The sequence below is a fragment of the Periplaneta americana genome, chromosome 9 (genome assembly GCF_040183065.1).
Source record: "Periplaneta americana isolate PAMFEO1 chromosome 9, P.americana_PAMFEO1_priV1, whole genome shotgun sequence".
In the NCBI taxonomy this organism is placed as follows: Eukaryota; Metazoa; Arthropoda; class Insecta; order Blattodea; family Blattidae; genus Periplaneta; species Periplaneta americana.
In genome coordinates this window covers 7,643,849-7,666,279 of record NC_091125.1, presented here as the reverse complement: position 1 = coordinate 7,666,279, position 22,431 = coordinate 7,643,849, and the positions used below count along the sequence as shown (strand labels likewise).

The following is a 22,431-nucleotide window of genomic DNA, read 5'->3' as shown; positions in this document are numbered from 1 at the left end:
AGCACGGCAAGCCGTTTGCGTATGAGAATCTTCTCTCTTTGACTTTCAACCCGCATGCAGCTATGTTCCTAGATTGCCACAAATTTTTCTTCGAGACGTTTGAATTTGAACCAGTATCTTCTGCGTGAAAAGCTGACACTGTTACCATTCGGCTGGAAGGCATGTTAAATCAAGATTATGTTTTACTATAAATAGCGCTACACACTGCAAAATTGGCAACGTAAGTTAAACAACCGTATCTTCCACAGAAAGCTATTTTGTGCGGATTACAGTATGAGAATGACAGGGCCGGGAGGAAAAAGCGATTTCCTTCGCGGGAAGGCCAGCTACTGTATGCAAGGAGGCTCGGGCTCAGTACGTCACCAGTGTGCTCCAGGTCCGCATGCGAGCGCTGCGTGGCGATTGCTGTCAGTGAATGTAGTGCGACGAATCTCGATCGAGCCGTTTTTCTCATGACAAAATCCTCGTGGGAAAAAGCTCAAGTGGATTCTGATCGAATGCCTGTATTATATTCGTGTGGCAAGCAGAACAGGTGCGTTTTTAAAGTACGTTAGTTTAAGGCCATTATATTATACATAAGTGAATAGTAATTCATAACTAGGAGAAAAGTTTACTTTGAAGATATTAAGCTACATGTTCACTCTATTTTTCACGGAACCATTTACGTGTTTTTAAGAGGGTAGAATGAGTTACAGAGTCAAGTTTATGGTAGTATCCACGTTAATTAATTACCAGAGGCCGGAAGTTTAGGCATTATGAATCATTAAAGTAGGCAGGCAAACAGGCATCATAAATGACTAAAATAGGCAGGCAAAAGGCATTATGAACAGCTAAAATACACAATAAAAGGCAATTACAAAAAACCTTGCACTACACCCACAACCCTGCACTTTCCAAAAAGCGATTTCGGCAGCAAGAAAAGCTTTACATAAGTCGAATGCAAATTGAGATTTTCGACTCGATGTTGCAATTACTGTTGGAAGCAAAGAAATCTTCTTCCAAGTAGCCTTGGAAAGTGCTTTTTTTGTTTGGTTGCACTGATATGTTGCGATATGAAATATTTAGCTAGCTACAACTTCACAACACCTGTGGAGTAACGTTCAGCGCGTCTGGCCGCGAAACCAGGTGGTCCGGGTTCGAATCCCGGTCGGGACAAGTTACCTGGTTGAGGTTTTTTTCGGGGTTTTACCTCAACCCAAAACGAGTAAATGCTGGGTAACTTTCGGTGCTGGACCCCGGACTCATTTCACCGGCATTATCATCTTCATTTCATTCAGACTCTAAATAACCTGAGATGTTGATACAGCGTCGTAAAATAACCCAATAAAAAACAACGTCGCAATGAAAACTGAAAGAATAATAACCGTTAAAATTAGCGGTAGACCTGCACTCATTGTTGCCTTGTCAAATAAACACAAGCGATAATTAAAACGCTTACTGTTATACATTTCTGCACGACAGCGCTCATTGTTGCAAAGAGAATATGAACTGACTGAAATACAATAAGTCACTTTCAGTGTAGAAGTTATTGAAATAAATTAAAATATACCTGTAAGCAATTTTTAATAATATATTAATAAATAATAGATAAATAATCAAATAAAGGAAAAAAAACATTTATTTAGTAAATTAGGCATTTATATTAAAAAGGCAGAAAAGGGCAACATAAAACTGTGACGTTTCAATCACAAAGGTATAATTCGTACAGATTTACTTTCAAAATGAAGGTAGATTTAACACATTTAAAAAGGCAGTTCGGTCTCTGTTAATTACAATATAGTTGTAAACGTGTGGGAAGAACATGCTGGAATGGAATCAGGATAAATATAGTTAAAATCGGTGACAGCGAAATGTTGTCATTGAATCTTAGATTTGTCATTGAATTACTTGATATTCATGTTACAGTTGATAAACTCAATCAGATAATAAGTCTAAAGCGATCTTGATAGCAAGGCAGAACGCTCATACTAGGCCTAGTAATAGTTTAGGATCAAATTTGAATATTATTTATTGTTACGGAGGTAGGTAAGTGCAAGGCGTAAAGAAAAAGAGTAAACATATTTATGCAGGTTAGAAAATCTTTTTGTCCGAAAGAACTGGATTAATCGACGAAATCTGTATGAAAACTCATGAGCTCTATCAGAAGACTGGAACATGGTTTGAGATAAGAAAAACTCGTTAATTTAACGGTGTCGTGGTTGTGACCCGTACTCCTTCGTCTTTACTCAGTATTATTTACCGACCGCTATAACTGCACATGAGGATATCTTGACTATTTATAAATAAGTCGCAGCAATTATGCTGGATCCCCAAAATTTTTTACTCTACGTGTACATTCGTCTCACCCATCATGGACTAGCGATAAGGCATGAGTCCTGATCAGGAAGATATTTTCATAACATTCGGCCAGTATGGAACCCAGCATCGTGATGAGTTTGAGAAGCTTCAGTAAGTAGCGAAATCCGGTTTCATACGGCAGGTATAACTTCTGAGATATCTGACCACATGTTAACTTCGTACTAATTGCATGATCGTTCACCTCTGCTGAGGTCAACAATCAACTGGTCACCGTGAACCTACATGAGCTTTTGCGCCACGGATTTAATTATGATGCACATTCATGTAGACATTTGGCTTTCAATCCCTTTCTGATTTTAGCTAATGAGTAATTCCGGCAGGATATTTATCCAGCCATAAACTTTATCAAATATAATTCACACATTTTGACACGTAGGAAAGATTAATTCATTCATAGTTTTGCCCAAGGGCAGGTCTTTCACTGCACACTCAGCTTTCTCTAGTATTTCCTATTTTCTGCCTTCCTCTTTGTCTCCGCATATGATCCATATATCTTAATATCATCCATCATCTGATATCTTTTTCTGCCCCGAACTCTTCTCTCGTTTACCATTTCTTCCAGTGCATCCTTCAATAGGCAGTTTCTTCTCAACCAGTGACTCAACCAATTCCTGTGATATACACCTATAAAGTACAAGAACCCTTGACCTTTTTGACTTACCTAAATATAGGCTAACCAGAACAATGAATATGCCTAATTATTTTATTATGTCTTTGAAAAATTGAAAATAACATTTCCTTCTTATGTTTTCAATCTGGAAACGAGGTCTCTCAACAGATTTGTCTCCGAGTGATTGATGAACAAACCTGTTTTGTTATTAAAGAGTGTTTCAATGTTAATTTTGTTTTCTGTTTCTGATACAAATTTGATCACTTTTTATACCCTGTACTGGTTTAATTAAATTTTATTACATGTAATCCTGTTTATTAACTTGGTTGATTGCACACATTTCTGCTCACTGAGTATAAAGATATTAATTAAATTCGATAAATCGATTTGAACTCAACCTGAGAACTACGACGACTGTACCACTATTGGTCTCTTTCTCCCTTTTTCTTGAACGGCTAAATTTATAATATTAAATATTATTTTTGCAAATACTTTACATTGATAAATTTGAGCTCAGTAAGTTCTGTTTGAACATTTTCTCGATTACCTACATAATATATCATACTATATAATTTATTATTGTCAGCTGCCATACAATAGACACGAGAATCTATAAAATTCCTGGAGTTAATAAAAGCATTGTAAAAATAAATAGTCCTTTAACATTATCTTAAACTTCTTCATATTACAAATTTGCATTATGTCAGGTGGTAATTTATTTACAAAATAACTGACAGAAACAACAAGAGATTTTGAATAATAAGATGTCGTGTAGTTTTCAATAAAGAAGTCCTCTGGAGTCATCACTCACGAAATCCAAAAAATTACTTTATCTTTCATAAGTCATAGACTTATAAAAAGCTAACGATTTTACATAAAAGAAGTCATTAATATTTAGAATAATTATAGACATATTTAGAATAATTATTGCCAATTGGTAATTAGTGAATCTAAGTTTTTGCTTAATTGCCAAAAAAAAAAAGTTTTTGGATATTGTGAGTAATAATTCTAGAAGACTCGAATATTTCATTCCTTCTTTATTTAATTAAAAATTTCGCTATTACTTTTGTAAAAGAGAGCTGATTTACAAATAAATAAAAAAGTAATTATTAATATTTTTTTAAATTTCTTAAAGAGATTCTTTTAGTTTTAAATTAAAAATAATTCGTAAAATGCGTTTGTGAATGATAAACCCTCTGAATACGCTTGCATTGCATTAGATATATATTATATTTTATTGTAGTAAGAAGCACTATCTAATTGTTTAATCTGTAATAATATTTCTTATCTAAAAATCTAAGAATAAAGTCGCTTAAATCAACTAAGATAATATCACTATTTGGTATAAGTTTGGTAAAGAGCTTAAAATAATTTGATATTCTTGGGATGAAAATGACCAGATTTAATTTGCTTATTCCCCCGGACGAAGTATTATTGGTATGCATAAATAAATAAATAGATCCACAGACAGACAGAAAATCAAATGAATAAATAAGTAGATAAATAGATAATTACATAAAGTGATAAATAGATAAATAGTTAAATATATAAGTAGACACATAGACAAATAAATAAATAAATAAATAAATAATCAGTAAATAAATAAATAATACCTAAGTAGATAATTACATAAAGAGATATATGAATAAATACATAAATAGAAAAGTAGATAAATAGACAAATGGACAATTAGATAAATATATGAACATACAAATAAACAAGTATATAATTAAATAAATAAATAAGTAGATTAAAATGTAAATATATGAATAAATAAATAAATAAATACATATAAAGTCTGTCTCAAGGGATAAATGAACAGCCAGGCTGATTGACGGCATAAAATCGTTCTTTTGTACAATGAATAATGAAAATATTTACTAATTTTTTTAAATGCCAAAAAATTTGCAGCATCACAGAATTGTTGAGGAAATGAAGGTAAAAGAAGGAATATTCCATACTGACTGCAAAATCATTAAATCTTAATTTATTTATTTATCCAATGGCTGATAAATTGATTATAGAATCATCAATCTTCAAAGAAAACAACGAGTGAACGAGCATTAGGAAACAATTTTATAGAAAAAACATCTTTCTGGCTTCCCAATAGCGTTCCACTTCTGTGAGTGACTGTAAGCCAGGACATATTGAAAGGAGATGTTGGTCCATTTCTGTATTAGAGGCACACAACTTGCAGGATGGTGTCTCCATTATCCCAAAACGAAAGAGGTGTTTCGCCAGTGAATCATGGCCTGTTGCTTGACGAAAGTGTGCTACTGCACTTTTTCTTGGCTGAATTGGTATTTTCAGAATTGACTCTCAGATGTTCTTGAGGTTAGGTCTTGCAGATGTTATGTTTTGAATTGCTCTTTTACAGCTATTTTGACAGACTGTAATGACATTGGTTTTGAGTAGGTTAGTGGGAGCCGAGCTCCCTTCTTAGCCAAGTAGTCTGCTTGATCATTTCCATAAATTAGCAGTGACCAAGTATCCACTGTAGAGCAACTGTTTTATTGTTTGCTGCAAGTTCTTTTAACATATCTTGGCAATCTTTTATCTCTATTGAACCAGGCCGGAAAGTGCAATGCAGACCTACCTCGTTGGTGCACCCTGGAAACGCTTTGGAGCTAAATGGTCTACATTCTTGGCAAAAGAAAGAAAATGACAAATTTTAAATCCGAATTAACTGTTTTCGTACTGTATTAGTTTTCATCCAATCTTATTATTTACTAGTAATCCTATATTATGCTTCCGTTTTCAGAAATGTAACGAGTTCCATATCCGGAATGATAGGCCTATTCCATACAATAAAAAGTAATACTCGTGACCCTGATTTCTCTAAGATTTAGTATCTTCTCTTCGTATTCTACTACATGTAGACTAAATATTCTGTTGCTACCAAAATTTGTATTGAAATATTCATGGAAGTATGTGTCCAGTATTTCTCAATCAAAAAATAGATTTTCGTTTTGTCTTGTGTATATGTGTAGGCCTACTACATCTAATTCTTCTAATCTGTAAGAAGGAGTAAATTAATCCTCAAAGTGTCATCATTAAAAATATAGCAACTCACTTATAGAGAACACTTGCAGTTTTCAAGACTTTTTGTACAAATTTTATTGATAACTGATATTGTCAAAAATGTTTCCTGCGAGTTCTAATTTAAGTATTATAAAAAGAGACAATATAGGCTATCCCCAAAATGTTTGGTTCAAAGTAAATCTACTGAACTATGAATGAGATTTTCACTATGTAATGGTAACTCTTCGGTGTCGTTGGTGTGGTGGGCTATTTACTGTCTCTCAGCATAGTACAAGAGAGGTTATGAGGTCTATGTACTGCGTATAAACCTAATCATGTGTCGAAATGTATGTAAATGTAGGCCTAGGACTTTTTTATCATAATAATAATAACAATAATAATAATAATAATAGTAATAATAACAATAATAATAATAATAATAATAATAATAATAATTTGATAATATTTGTGTAGTTGACGGAATATTTTCTTTTTTTTTAACTTAACAGTGGTACAACGCAACTCAGTGGAAAATTTGTGCATTCACAGTCGCATAGGCATTTTCATAATTAGGAGTTATGTATGATTGTTAACTTGATGCTGGTTTTCTTGTATATAAGCATTTATCTGTTCTTTTTGTTAATGAATTGATATGATATTAAACATGTATTATACGATTCGTTATTTTGAAAGTTTAATCACATGAAGTTCTATTGCTAACTGAAATATATTGGCCTTTCATTTACATTGGATTTATAATTTGAATTTCTTTCGTAGTTATTATATTTCCTGTTGGTCTTCTGCTCCTCACCATTTATTTTATATTTCCTTGTCGGGGCCCAAAGATACACGCTGTTAACAAACGCCACCACATTAAGAAAACTGTAACAGTTTTTCTACTATTGACTTCAGGAAGTACACATAGAAATTTTGTTGTTAAAATAAATATAATGCAGATATCAATTTGAAATAGTTGTACGATTCATTATTCAGTCCATTATCTCCCTAACTTTGAATCTGTCTGCTCTGTAGATAAAACACACGCACAGATATACAGAGTGCAACAGAACATCACCGACAAACAGATAAGGATGATAGGTATTGCGTAGAGGATCAATTTTTGTTAAGGAACATAAACTCCCAAACATGTCGTTTATGAGTTATGCGCATTTATCAAGGTGCGCACGTCACGCACCGTAACCAACCCGTACGTTGTTCATCTCCGTCGTAAGCCCTCACTCTGTCGTAACAGTCCGCATTTATGCTTGTCGGATACTTCAATAGCATGAATAGTCACATCTGGGATTACAATAAACCATATGCAATTTCTGTTAGCAATCACCAGCACAGGTTTTTCCGTCAACATCTGGGCTGGAATTGTTGGTACTCATCTGCTGGGACCAACGAGCACAGAATACATAGAGCAGAACACTAGTATCTTAATACCATTGGACGGAGTGAAGCCGGTTTGATGGACCTGACGCCATCTTGTTGCTACCAAAACATTGCAAAATAGCTATTACGTTATAGAAGATCTTATGATAATAGGAATTCAATATGTCCCTAATTTCCTGGAGGACTCACACTTTCTTGTTTGTTTTGTAATACAGAATTGCTAGGCACGTATTTTTTTAGCAAAAATTGCAAAACTGTCATCAATAAATCACATATAGGCCTTATACATATTTAAATTGACAGCTCTTCAAATTGCAGTATGGTATTTAATAGGTACTCCGGAAGGTTAAAAAATAATAATTATAAAAAGGAAGATAACAGTTTGACCTTATTTTGCTACTAGTCCAATCAAAATGCTAACCTATAATAATTACTTTTATAGGTTGATCCATTTGCTTCGATTTAATAATGCAACTTGTTTCTTAACCAATATTATTATTATCTTCCTTTTGCCAGTATTTCGTATAGATGTCCCGGTTTTGTTTAGAGAAAAATGGAGTACTCTTAATCATATACCATTTGATAGGCTCTTCGTTTATAGCATATAATTAGATTATAACGGCGAACAAAAGTGAAGCTTTATTACGAAGTGGGCCAAGTTAGATCACGATTGGAGAGAGTGATCTAAGACTCACGAGTTAATGAAGCTACTTTTGTACGAGTTGCACAAAATACATTGTTCGTTATTTGCCGAAAATTAGAAAATAAATCTATAAATTAAATTAGTCATATTAAGGGGGTCCGGATAGGTCCTAGCTTAGCAATGTTAAAAGTGCGTAGGTACATATAATTTTTTTTTCTGAGACTCTTAGGATTACAATCTTGAAAAAAATATGAGATATGATGTACCTTTCTGTTTGCTTTAACACAGGGATTTTTTTAAATTTTATGCATTTCCAAAATTGAAAATAACACGCGACACAAACTTCCAACTTGGGTTATTAGGTTAGCTTCGCTCGTAAATGGTAAGTCTACAAAGCGTAAGTCTGATTTAGTGATTATAAAAGTTAATTACAATAATATCAATACACTAATCCTTTCTCTTAATTAAACTAATACGTTAACAATACGAATCTAACCGACTAACCAAGGTTAAATCATTCATTACTATACCGGTAATAAGTATATTCCACACATGCATATTTACCTGTGAAAAATTATTCCAGGAATTTTCTTTGAAAACCCGTTTGTGCAGCCATATGCAGCACATGTAGGCATCTTGAAATCAGTTCATTCATGAATTAAAACAACGATGCAACACTACAATCAACTGTCCGTGTGCTAAGCGGGAGTCAATGTTTTGGTAGCATCATGATGGCGACTGTCCACAAGAGCGGCTTCACCTCCAAGCTGTTATTGTCTACTCTATGTATTCTGTGCTCGTTGGCTGGGACCTGTAATTCTACCAGCAAGGTTAACTGGGACAGCTTATCTACAGTTCCTGCAGACCATACTTCCGGACCTGCTGGTCAGTGTACCACTTGCTGTGCGCCGCAATCTCTGGTTCCAGCATGATGGAGCCCCAGCACACAACTAATCGTTGACTATGGGGAAGAACATTGGATGGGACGAACAGGACCTGTTGCGTGGCCAGTGATTTTTTCTTTTGGTATGTCAAGAGTATGGTCTACGTAACTCCAGTTCCACCAGAGCTCAGCTGATTGACCGCATAAATGCTGTGCCACGCTCGACAGAGTTGGGCGATCGTTGCTGCGGCGGTATGAAGCATGTAATGAGTCAGGGCCGACTGTTATTTGAATACCTATTGTGAGAATATGCCTTTCAATAACATGGTACTTCTGTATAATTGTTTGTATTCAATTCCAAACCCTAAGACCGAGCACCTTCACTTGCGCATAACTCATAAACGAAGTGTTTGGGAGTATATTTTCCTTAACAAAAAATGATCCTCTCTGCATGGCCTATCATTCTATCAGTTTGTTGGTGAGGTCGTGTTACACCCTGTACAAATACAGTGCAAACCGTAAATAATGTCATCAATTCTAGTGGACGATTCCTTTAGTAAAGAGCAACAAAAAAGTAAAATACCATTTTGCTGTGTTCTGAATAGTTTTTCGAAAAAAATGTGCATTTTAAAATACATGACTACGAGATCGTTCTAATCTGAGTAATCAGTAGGAAGTGTACTGTACATAAGGCTATGTTGGTCTGAACAACTCATTCACCTGACTTGTTATGAAAAGAGAAGTTGAAAGTCATTTCCACTTACATTGTTTTTAAACTCGCAAGAAAAAATACAGATGACATAGCGTTTAATTTTTGTGTTTAAACTGTGTTACAGAACGGAGAATGAACACTGCTCATTTCACATTAAGTAAAATCTTGGAAAATTTAAAATAAACCCTAAAACCTAATGTTCAGAAAAAGCAGACAATAAGAAACATTTATGTCAAACTAAATTGAAAATATTAAGTTATATTTTAGAGAACGTAATCAATATTGATGATCATATCACGTTATAAAACACACTTTTAAAACATTTCAAACTCTAAGATATGTTTAGACTATTTTACGTCAAACGAACGGAATTAAAAATATTATTTTTAAACTCTCCGACTTAATTTTAATTAAATATTCGGTGAACACTGACAACAAGGAAAGCTTATTTTACGTTATACGAATTTAATTAATGATTAAAAAGGTCTTCGTTTGTAGTACTACAAGTATTTTCTTCAGCCAATTAGAAATAGTTCCCTCCCACCTTAATTTTCAAAATAGTAACCGGTAAACATATTTCCTCAAAAAAAAAATTTATTGTGTGTGTGTTATGTTTAATTTCCCGTTGTTTCATTCATCTCTCGCATTACGTGAGCTACATCTGTCTAGGCAATAACCTTTACAAGGTTGTCAGAGTGCATCAAGTTTTAAAATATCTTTACAGAACAAAAACTTATATTTGCTGGGACTAAATTTGTGCACATTTTAAGGACAAAACTGAAATTCTTGCAATCATATTTTCTCATTATATGTCACTACTCTCTTACACTACTGGTATATCGGTAATTAATTCAATAGTTTTTCACAATACTGCATGAAATATTTCATATAAAATAGTTTTTTTCTTGAAAAGGAAGTAAAAACGAGCAAGATTATATTCAATTTTTTTTTTAATATCTCAAGAATAACTTCCTGATATTACTTACGGTTCATCATGTATATATAAGTTTTATATAATAAGTTTCTCATAGCTACATTCTCTCATCCTTCATAAAATAAGCACAAGTTTTTTCGTTTTAGAACGTTCTTTCCTGTTTTTCTATTATATCTTACATTTCTTGGAGGTCATTTCCTTGTTGTCTCACGTAGCCGGTAGGTGTAACCACACTTCTGGGAACTCTGACGGCTTAAGCGTGGGTAATCGAATAAACAAAGCATGGCATACCGTCACGTACTTTGACCTGTAGAGTGCAGATATTGTTGCACGTTCGAATTATTTAAATCTTTGAAGAATTTTTCTTTGATATGACAGGAAAGTGTGGTATCTCTCTCACAATAACACATTTTATTTTTTCATCGAATGTTTTAGTAAATCCAGACTTTTAGGTTTCCCCATAAATCTAATCGGATGCGGTGCAAGGTGGTCATAATCCAAGACTACTTCTGCCTCCAATACTATTCTTATCACTCTGATGTGTACTTTGAAGGCAGCAAAGAGTTTTCCTTGTGATACGGAGCTGCTCTCGGGAATGCGTTCTGTGCCATCTTTGGCTGTTGATTTCTTTCGAGGTTTTCTCCAACTGTCAGGCATATGTCAAGTTATCACTTGGTGAATCCTCTCCTTATCTCACCAAATTCCACCTCGCCGTCACTAATTCCACCGACACTAATACAGCGTGTTAATGTAACTTTTAATTTGCCATTATTAATTAAGAAATAAACACCAAACAATAATAATGATTTTAAAAACCTACAAAAGTGGGGACTTGCATTGCAGCCTCTAGTTGGCTTATTGTGTTTGTCCCTTCTGTCGAAGGAATGATTTTGAGATCCGAACGGCCGCTGTCTTGTAGACACCGTTACTCAAATATATGGTGCCGTTAATCGGTTCAGTTTGCACATCCTCGCAGTTCTGATGGAATCCCACTGCAGCGTCCTGCAAACGCTTAAAACTACTACGCCGCCTCAGACTGACGCCATCTCTACGCTAATCATAATACTAAATTACGCCGAAACAGTTTTAGGTAAATAACTTTGAATTTTTTATAATTAGTGTATAAATGGAGAGAGATGGTGAAATAATTTTGTTCTATTTATTTATTTGTCTATAACAGAGTAAAGCCCCGGTTACGATAGACAATAGCAATTATTATTAAATTATGGTTTATTTAACGACGCTCGCAACTGCAGAGGTTATATCAGCGTCACCGGATGTGCCGGAATTTTGTCTCGCAGGAGTTCTTTTACATGCCAGTAAATCTACTGACATGAGACTGTCGCATTTAAGCACACTTAAATGCCATCGACCTGGCCCGGGATCGAACCCGCAACCTTGGGCATAGAAGGCCAGCGCTATACCAACTCGCCAACCAGGTCGATCTCTTTATGTTTCTTAACTATGGGGAAGGGGGAAGGTTTGGATGCAAAAAAATAAGACAGAAAGAAATGCCATAAAGTAAAACTCAGGAGAATGCTAGGCAACACCAATCAATACCTACTCCATTAATTAGCTTCTAAAGCTCAAGTAAACCGAAATGGTCACTGTAAGGGTGATTATTCTCCGCAGTGTAGGCTTAATAAGCTGATATAAATTTCGCTTTTGTTGCTTCACAGTGGGCTGCACTCGTTTATTCGCCAACATTTTCAATTGATTGCTTTTCAGACGTATCAATAATTTTTGTGCTATATTATGAGCATTGGAGTTCTTGTGCTCAACGATTTTTTTCGTAGTGGCTTAAGCTGATCTGATCTGAACTGTATGATCCGTAGTAATTTACTGAAAATTAGCAACATTCATTAGATACAGAAATGCACTCTTTTTTTTAATACACCTAATGTAGTTACTTCATGAAACACTTTACAGCCTAGCTTACATTGCTTACAATCAATCCACGGATAAGCTTCTTCTTTTTTTCTTGACCGCGTCATATTTTCGTCATTCCATACATTCGGCCACTCGCTTTGCAGGCCGACTTTTTGACTTTCACTATTTTGAACATTATGACGTTGAATATTCTTCGCAGTCATACTGGAACTGTATCTTTTATAACAGTATCTTTGGTTCAATTACTAGGTTCATCAAATAGAAGCGATGGGCTTGAGATATCAACAATATCAGGAGAGGAAGCTTTTGTAACTCCACTAATAATGACAATGGCACGAGAAAAGAAAGAAGTTATTGTTTTTTTTCTATGTTTATTTTGTTCCATATTTACTGAAGAGCAATAGATAAAAACAAAAGTTTCAAGCAGTCTTTTAGTCACGTTATAGGCAGTAATTTAACTGTTTAAAATTCACTTCGTAAAATAACTGGGAAACAAACACAACACATTTCGGTAAGTAACACCATAGAGAATCTCCTGTATCGTACAAAGACGCGAAAACTAACGAAATACGATACGAAACGAAAGTGAATTAGGAATGTGATCATTTCACGCTCGCGTACTAAAGTTTAGTTTGGTGGTTGTTCTGCCATTGATTCTTCCCCCATTTCTCATCATACATCCCGTCTACGCTCCTAGTAATCTTGCGATCCTCTACTTCTGCCGATTTTCTAAAGGAAGCACAGAAAATATAATCACTAAATAATCTGACATTAACTAAGATATCGTTAGCTGGGAAAGTATTGTGATGTCAAAACAGATTTTAAAATTTCAAATCAGTGCCGGAGCTCCGCTCCACCTTCGAACACAATGCAGGAGCGTCGCTCCGCTCCACCTCCACTACATCCCTGGTTATAGTAATTATTGTAAACGAACGTGTAGCTGACATTTCGTTACCGATACATGCCTCTTTTTCCTAACTTAAGAATGAGATATTAAAAAGAATTCAATGTTAGAATTTTTATAAACACAAGACTAGAAACTAGCAGACGGAAACGGACGGCAAACAGTGACAGCAGACGAATTGTTAAGAAATACAGAAAAATAACGCAGTGTAAGTACAGCTTTTATATACACGGTATAAACACTTTAAACGTAGGCCTATTTATTTTATTCCATGATACGCACACAATTGGTTTATACACATTGTAATGTTTTTATTTCAGGCGATTATGTTTATAATGTACGGTGATGTCGCTATCAATTTGAAAATAAAGGACCAATGAGCATGGACTCTTCGCGCGTCATCAGCCAACTAGCCATTTGATTGGTTAATGAAAAATGAGATAACTTGTAGAGTGTATAGAAGCCCTGACATTATCATACTATTGCCGTAAAAATATTACCATGACAACTAAAACGTCATGACTTCTACTAAGAAGGCATATTACTTGTATTATAGAGTTAACATAGTGAAACGATTTGCAGATATTTAATGTATCATTGTTGTCATAGCAATGTCTTCCTTCATAGACCATGATATCAAACTACCCATTACAAATTTCATGTTATTTCTTCATGAACGTTGTTTCATAATGTTGTCGTACAAAAAATAGCTTTAGCGTATAAAACTTATTTATAATATTATACACGTCCTCTGATTGAGATTCTGGCTGATATGTACAGTTCCCCAAAAAAGGAATAACACAACTCTTGGTCGTCGAAAGTTGAAGTTCTATAGCGCGGTTCACGCGATATCGACGTAGCCAGGAAGATATCTGGTAGTGCATGCGTAGGCCTATTTTCTTCCTAATACAAAGTACACATCAGTACAAAATATTTCCAGTTTTCAAGTATATTTCTGCCGTAGGTATCTTTTTACATCCTTGATCGTTTACCCTGTATGAAAGTTTGAAATATACCGTGTAACACGAAAGTCATTCGCCAAAGTGGGAGAACAATACCAATTTTGAAATGACAAATGCAGACTCACGGCAAAGACAGCAAGGAACATCGTAAAGACCACGACAAAAACAACAAAGACCATGACAAGGACAAAGACCAGGACCACGATAATATATTACAAGAAACACGACAAACATCACGACAAAGATTATGATAAGTACCACGATATGGACCATGATAAGGATCACAAAGACGAGAACCACGAGAAAGACTATTATAAAGACAACAAGGACGATAAGGACAAAGATCAGGACCACGATAATATAATACGCCAAGAAACACGACAAACACCACGACAAGGATTAAGATAAATATCACATGGACCACAGTAAGGATTATGACCAGAACGAGGATCACGAAAAGGACTATTAGACATACACAAAAAGGACAACCATAAGGACTACGACAAAGATACCAACGACTTTCATAAGGACCGCGAAAAGGACAAAGATATGAACGACAAGGACCACAATAAGGATCACGACATGAATCACGGTAAAGAAAACGATAAGGATGACAACATGGACTACGACAAGAAGCATGATGACTACGACAGAGACCACGATAAGGATAATGACATGGAACACTACAAGCTTCAAAATAAGAATCACAATAAGGACCTCAATATCGACCAAGATAAGGAACACGTCAAGGAACACGATAATGTTCACAGGGACGACGATAAGGATCACATCCTGGACCACAATAAGGATTACGACAAGGACCAGGATAAGAGTCACGGCGTGAAAAGCGATAAGCACCATGACAAGGATCAAGATAAGGACTCCGACATGAGTCGCGATAAGGATCACAGATATGGACCACGATTAACACAACAAGGATCACGACATAGACAACGACAAACAAAACAAGGATCACGGTATGAACCACGATATGGACCATGATATGGACTTCGAAATTTACCAAGATAAGGACAATGACAAAAACACGAAATAGCACTATAAAGACCATGACAAGTACAAGTGGAACGATAAAGACTATCACAATTACAACAAGCATTATAGTAAGGACTATGGAGAAAACAAGCACAACTGTAACGGCTGCGATGAAGACATGGACCATGATAAGAATCACGACATGGACCATGATAAGCACCACGACAACGATCACGCTAAGGACCACGACATGGAGAATAAGTATCACGATGAGGATAAAGTCAGAGGCCACAAAAGGACTATGATAAGAAACAAGGAAGAACCATGAAAGGACCACGAAAAATTCACGAAAGAATCGCAATAAGGACTGCATCAAAGATAACAAGAACCTCGACAAGGACGAAGCAAGGACAAGGACCACGATAAGGATGACGATATGGGCCACGAAAAGCACTTTCATAGCGATCACTACTAGGGCCACGACAATGATCAAAAGGAGGACTATGATAGAGATCAAAAGAACCACGATTGCGATAAGAACTATGAGAATGACAAGGACCAGAACAAGAAAAAAGTCAAAGACCACGATGATGATTATGATATGGGCCACGAAAACACCACGAGAATGGTCATGAAAGGGACCACGATATTGGGTCATGATAAGGATTGCGATAAGAACTATGATATTGACAAGGAGCACTATAGGACCACGACAATAACAAAGATAGGGATCACAATAAAAGCCCCAACATGGACAAACACTACGAGAATTATCACTATAACAATCACGACGTGGGCCACGATAAGAATCACGACACAATAGCCATGATAGGGTCCAAGACTACGATAAAACAATGACAAAGACAACAAATACCTAATAAGGACCTTGACAAAAGTAGCAAGGAAGATGATAAGGACTATTACAATGCCAACAAGGACCACGATTAAGACAACAAAGATCACGATAAGGGACATGTCAAAACCAACAAGGACCACAACAAAAACAATAAATTCACAATAAGGACTATGACAAAGAAAAAAAGGACCAATATAAGAACCGCGACATGGACAAAGACAAGAGCCACGATAGTAATTACGAAATGAACCGCTATAAGGACAAAGTTCACGTTAAGGGTCACGACGTGAACCACGATAAAGACCAAGACAACTATAAGGACCATAACAAAGACAATGAATACCATAAAAAGGATCATGATAAAGAGAACAAGAAAGATAAGTGTCATTGCAGTGACAAGGATCATGATAAGGACCGCAACAAAGACAACAAGGACCACGATAAAGACCGCGGAAAAGACAACAAGGATCGTAAGATATACGGCAACGATCACGATAAGGACCACGACATGGATCATGATAAGGATCACAAGTACCCAGACATGAATCATAACAAGGACCACGACAACGTGATCTTTGTTGTCTTTGTCGTGGTCTTTACTGTGTTCCTTGTCTTTGTCATGGTCCTCATCGCGACGAATGTTGTCTTTATTGAGGTCCTTTTCATGGTCCTTATTTTCTTTGTCAGGGTCGTTATCGTGGTCTTGTTTATTATCGTGATCCTTATCGTAATTAATTTCGTGGTCTTTGTGATTTTTATCGTGGTGCTTGTCGCATCTCATGTTGTGATCCTTGTCGTCGTCGTCCTTTTTGTCCTTGTCCTGGTCCTTGTTTTTATCATACTCCTGCAATTGTCATTTCAATTTTTTTCTCTTTTGACAAGTGACCATTGTTTTAATGGTAGATAATGTCGTCCTCAAAGCGAGGTCTCGACATGCTGTACGGCAACCAGACCGATCACAGAATTACTCAGTATATTTCCTACCGAACGTCATGTTACTAATTTTGAAGTGAGCTGTACCATAGTGGAAGAGGCAAGACCTGTCCTGTGACCTTATCATGTGCCATGGCTATAACACCAATGGGTATAGAGTGGGAAGATAGATGAACTTTCGTGTCAGTAGATTCGAACAATATTAACCATCATGAAATAATCTGATAGCTTATTCTTTCCCCGGACACATAGTTCATATGCCATATCTCGCCTCCGCATCTATATACAGTAGTACAAAAATGTGCACAATTTTAATCTTACACAATTGTGACTTATTCCACATCTTAAAGCTTCAATGCCAATGTAAGATCTATATATATGTGTATATATATATATATATATATATATATATATATATATATATAACAGTAAATCAAATGAAATGAAAAAGAAACTTACTTTAAATCCTTCTCCAGGAGAGGAAGTCAGTACTCTCACTCGCATTTCCCTCCTCTTGGGACGTCTTTCTAAATGGCCCAGGCTATAATATCTTTGCCAATATTTTGAATGGTAACCTGCCTGCGGTGAGACTGAAAAGCTGGATAAATGTCTGTCTCTCCATCTTGTATCGGTGGCTGATACGGTTAATATTTGAATGTATTTACTTAAAATCAATTCCTTATTGCTTGTTGTTAAACCATTTTACATTTTCAAATTTCATTGTAAGTGTTAGTTTTTAATATATATGCATTTACACTGTATATATGTATATGATTATTATATATTAATACATAAATGGTGTAAATAGATTAATTAGAATATAATAATTTGTAATTTTGTACTGTGTGTGATCATTGACACTTAATCTCAGGATTCTAAAACTCAGTTTCAACCTTATTAAAAAAAAAAAAAACATTAATGTAGACTAAAAATCGAACCCACTCTCTTTTACACAATACGCAGGAGACTTAGCGTCTGAGCTATTGAGACTACACAAAAGCTTCGATTTCTGCGCAGAGTGTCGATCTAGTCATGAAGGTTCAAATGTCGATTTAACTACTCGATTTATTATCTATATCTATATTCATCTATTTATCTATTATTTACGTCATATTAGCATTTTTTTCCAGTTCTTGAAGTGAATTTCGGAATGATACTAGCAACAAACCAAATAGCCTGAATTTGTAACTCAAATATTCGTTATCTTGTGTATCAGTGCTCTGATCTCCGATCAAGCGCAGTGTCTTACATCTGAGACTTAAGAATATTCCATTGTCTAATTCCTTTCTTCCTATTACCACGGCATGGCACGTCCTCAGGTTGCGGATAGAGGAGACGGCCTCCAGATATGGAGGGTAGCTGCGAATATATTGAATAAGGAGTCGTGGACAGCCGATAAGGGGTGGTCCTCCAGCTTGGGGGTTGGGCGAAGGGCTAACAACCCATCACCGTAAAAAACAGCTTGTTACGAATCCCTACAATAAGCCTCGGAGACGTTTGAGATGGGCAGGGCATGTAGCACGTATGGGCGAATCCAGAAATGCATATAGAGTGTTAGTTGGGAGACCGGAGGGAAAAAGACCTTTAGGGAGGCCGAGACGTAGATGGGAGGATAATATTAAAATGGATTTGAGGGAGGTGGGGTATGATGATAGAGACTGGATTAATCTTGCACAGGATAGGGACCGATGGCGGGCTTATGTGAGGGCGGGAATGAACCTTCGGGTTCCTTAAAAGCCATTTGTAAGTAAGTAAGTAAGTAATTCCTTTCTTGGGAAACTGTGCGCTTATCGGCAAAAAAAAAAAAAAATGAGTCGCCGACAATTTCTAAGTTTCAGATACATAACATTGCGCATGTTCGTCTCCTCAAAGCCGTAGTTCACCAGGTAAACATAAGTAAACCATTTAAATTTTATGTATTTTGTTTAAGAGTCTAAAATATGTTGTAAAATCGAATGGAGGGTTGATTCTAGATACATCAGGGTCTCTGAAGAGTGAAATAATAGTAAAATTTATAAATAGAAAATCAAACGGAGCGAATATGAATAGGAAAACCACGTATTATGCCGAAACGACGTTACGACTCATAGTAGCGTAAGTCGTTACGGCAATGGTGTGTAGAATGAGATAACAATAGTAACTCAAAGTTCGAATCTCCCAAAACGTTTTTTAATTATAATTTTGCCATAATATATATCTCGCAAAGCTATATTTATGTGGAGACATCTATTAGAATATGCCCAAACACTAAAAATAGTAAACCTCTTCTCTTCCAAGCAATACTCCTGTCTGTTAATAAAACGTTCTGTTTCATTACGCTTTAAGATGGCAGAGGGAAGTCATTGCCCTGGTTCGCGTCGGCCAGAGAGGTTAAAGTCACATTGTCACCTGCTAAGCAGTGGGCTATTTTTTTTTTTCAATCGAGAATGGTGAAGTTGTGAATCGCCCCATTCCTAGTCGGGCGCGCATCTCTACAAGGGAAGAGGACGCTATGTTATTGAGAGAAGTTGAGAACCACTCCTTTAGAACTGCCTCTCAAATCAAGATGACGTCCAACTTTCTAGATTCCCCACATATCGTGAGGAGACGTTTTAGAGAGCGTAGCATATGGTGTCGTCGAGTTGTGAGGAGAGAACATTTGACGATGGAGCACGCCGTGGACCGTTTAGCGTATGCTACTCTCCGACAGAAATGCAATTGGAGAAATGTAATTTTTTCCAACGAGGTAATTGTTTCCAGTAGCAACGATGGTCCTGCCCTAGTTTATCGTATGAATGGCCACCGATAATATGAACGCTTCATGATACGACTTAACAGGTCGGGTCGCGTGAGCGTCGCGTGTTGACGGTGGATGTCACATGATGGGGCAGGACTTCTGGAACGCATCCACGGTCGGTTTACGGCAAAAGTCTATGAACATGTTTTGGCAAATGTAATGATTCCTTCCGCCCGAAAACGATATCCAGAAGGAACACTTTTCTTCCAGCAGGATAATCACACGGTACATACCGCCAACCTGATTCAAATATGGTTTACAAGACGGCCTGATTTCGACTAGGTCCACTGGCATCCAAAATCACCAGATATGAATCCGATTGATAATTTGTGGGCTGCAGTGAAACGGATCCTACGCTCTAATAAGGCAGAACAACCACCCGTTCGGATAGCTGACGAATTGTGTGACAGAGTTCTAGATGCGTGGGAGGAGGTGACCATAAACTTGTGGACTCCATGCCGCACAGAATGCGGGCAGTTTTTGACGCAGGTCTTTTGTGGACGAAATACTAGTCCCCACCACCGGCCCTTTTAAAAATATATTAACAAATTGTTTGTTTTTGTTTATTTAATTATTTATTTATATTTGATATGCGTCTGGTTTTTTAGGATGTGGAACAAGTATTTTTGTTTATACAGACTTACTCTCCCCTATTAATAGCCCACAGGTGATTGGCAATAATAATTTACAAGGCAAACATAACAAATTTTATGAACAAATTCCATTTCACATTTAAACTAATAAATTAAATAAAAACTAAAATAAAAAGCAATAAATTTACCGTACCGGAAAGCGAACTCAGAACCTTTAGAGTGTATGCTAGACATCTTACCACTGGGGCACAAAGAGCTCAGTATGTTGTCTCCATTGTAGATGGATGACGTTCAATGAAGAGACACCACAGCAATGCCTTATAGTGATGTACGTTTACATTAGTGAACCGCGCGATGCAATTTAACATTTCTATCGACCAAGAGTCATCTCATTCTTTTTGCCGTTAAGTGTACATCTATTATCTGGCAGTACATGCCACTTGACGATAGGTGTCAGAGGAAGAATAATTTGTTTGTATATATCTGAAGTCTGACTAGTGTAATATGTAGCCAGTCGGCGGTGTATGCAATGGAGGTGGAAAGGAACTTGTCACCCTACCCCGTTATCTCCTGGCCTAATTGCCTTATAAGTGGCGCCTTCTTGGTATCACTTGTGAGGTTCAGAGTTGTCTTCGGACGACGACAACAACAACAACAACAAAAAGGTTATGCAATTATTATTACATTCCTAAAAGACATGAAACTCACTACGTTCCTTTCATAACATTTACTCATGTAATAAACTATAACACTATGAAGTTGTTTCATAATATTACTATTTTAATTTTGTTCGTTACTTTAATGTAAAAAAAGCATATCGTAATCATGATCTCATAATTCATGTATTTTAAAATGCACGTTTTTTCTGGAAACTATTCACAATATAGAAAAATGATATTCGAATTTCATTTTGCTCTTTACTCGTGGAATATCCGAACAGAATTAATGACCTTACTTACGATTCGCTCTGTATAATACAGGTTGGTTATAATTAGGCTTCGTATTCCAGCTACCTAAAGACTGAAATTAAAGATACATTGGGTATATAGTACTCCGAACACAGGTAATGCAACGGATAAGGATATAAACAAGCAGATCGTCGCTGCGTGTTCGTGGAATATAGTCAACTCCCGATATTCTGATGCTATAATAGTAAACATATGCTTGAGTAGTGATGTTCATTTTCGTCGTGATCTTTGCAGTGAATAATAACGTGCATTCGTAAGTTACGGAACTTGAAATGATTTCATATTACAAGAAATTCTTTCAATGGCACAAGACGTTATTGGCGCATGACATAGTACAAGATATTCCTGTTTCCTGATATTTTTTCGTGTTTCATTAGGATATTGCATGTTGCTTATCATCGAAAATTCACTAAGTTTCTATATCCTTCTCTAGAAATTCCCTAAAAAGTAAATTATTTAATTTTTTAATTACGATGTTGACACTGAACATCATGGTAAGCTACACAAATCCATGTTAAAAGTCGAGTTATTATCTTCATAATTTTCAGATTTTAATGGTACTGGTTCTTTCGATTACGTTCAACACACTTTCTGTGCCTTTTGGTATTGAAATGTCTTTCAGTGCACTATTTTTGTCCCGTTTACCTTTATTTTACGCAATTTATATGTAATGTGTCTATATTGACAGTGAATATATTAGTTCAAATATCCTCAACTATGTCCTGCAATATTACACGCTTGAGCGTCTTACCTAAGGCATTTTACCTCTGCATGAACCTTCAATCAGCCACAAAGATGTAGTTATTTAAATAATGCCACTAGTAAGAGCAGTGATCGATAAGACTACTCACTATGACTGCGTTCTGGTTTTGACTTTCTAGAGCAGCTATGGGAACTATCAGCAAAGTAGGGAGGGAACGTTCCTACTCACCCCACATTCGTTTGATTGGCAGGCGAGGGGTAGCGCAGTTGTTTTGCTAAGTCAAGTGCAGTGGTGGAG

The 22,431-nt window shown here is 36.1% G+C and overlaps 1 protein-coding gene across 1 annotated transcript in view; it reads left to right on the top strand.

Annotated features, from left to right (window-relative positions):
* The first annotated feature begins 299 nt into the window (after positions 1 to 299).
* LOC138705755 (uncharacterized) overlaps positions 300 to 22,431 on the top strand; it is a 130,780-nt gene continuing 108,648 nt past the window's right edge. Inside the window, exon 1 of the mRNA XM_069834377.1 lies at positions 300 to 532. Within this exon, the coding sequence (XP_069690478.1) occupies positions 453 to 532 (80 nt within the window). The 5' untranslated portion in view covers positions 300 to 452. The remainder of the gene's footprint in view (positions 533 to 22,431) is intronic.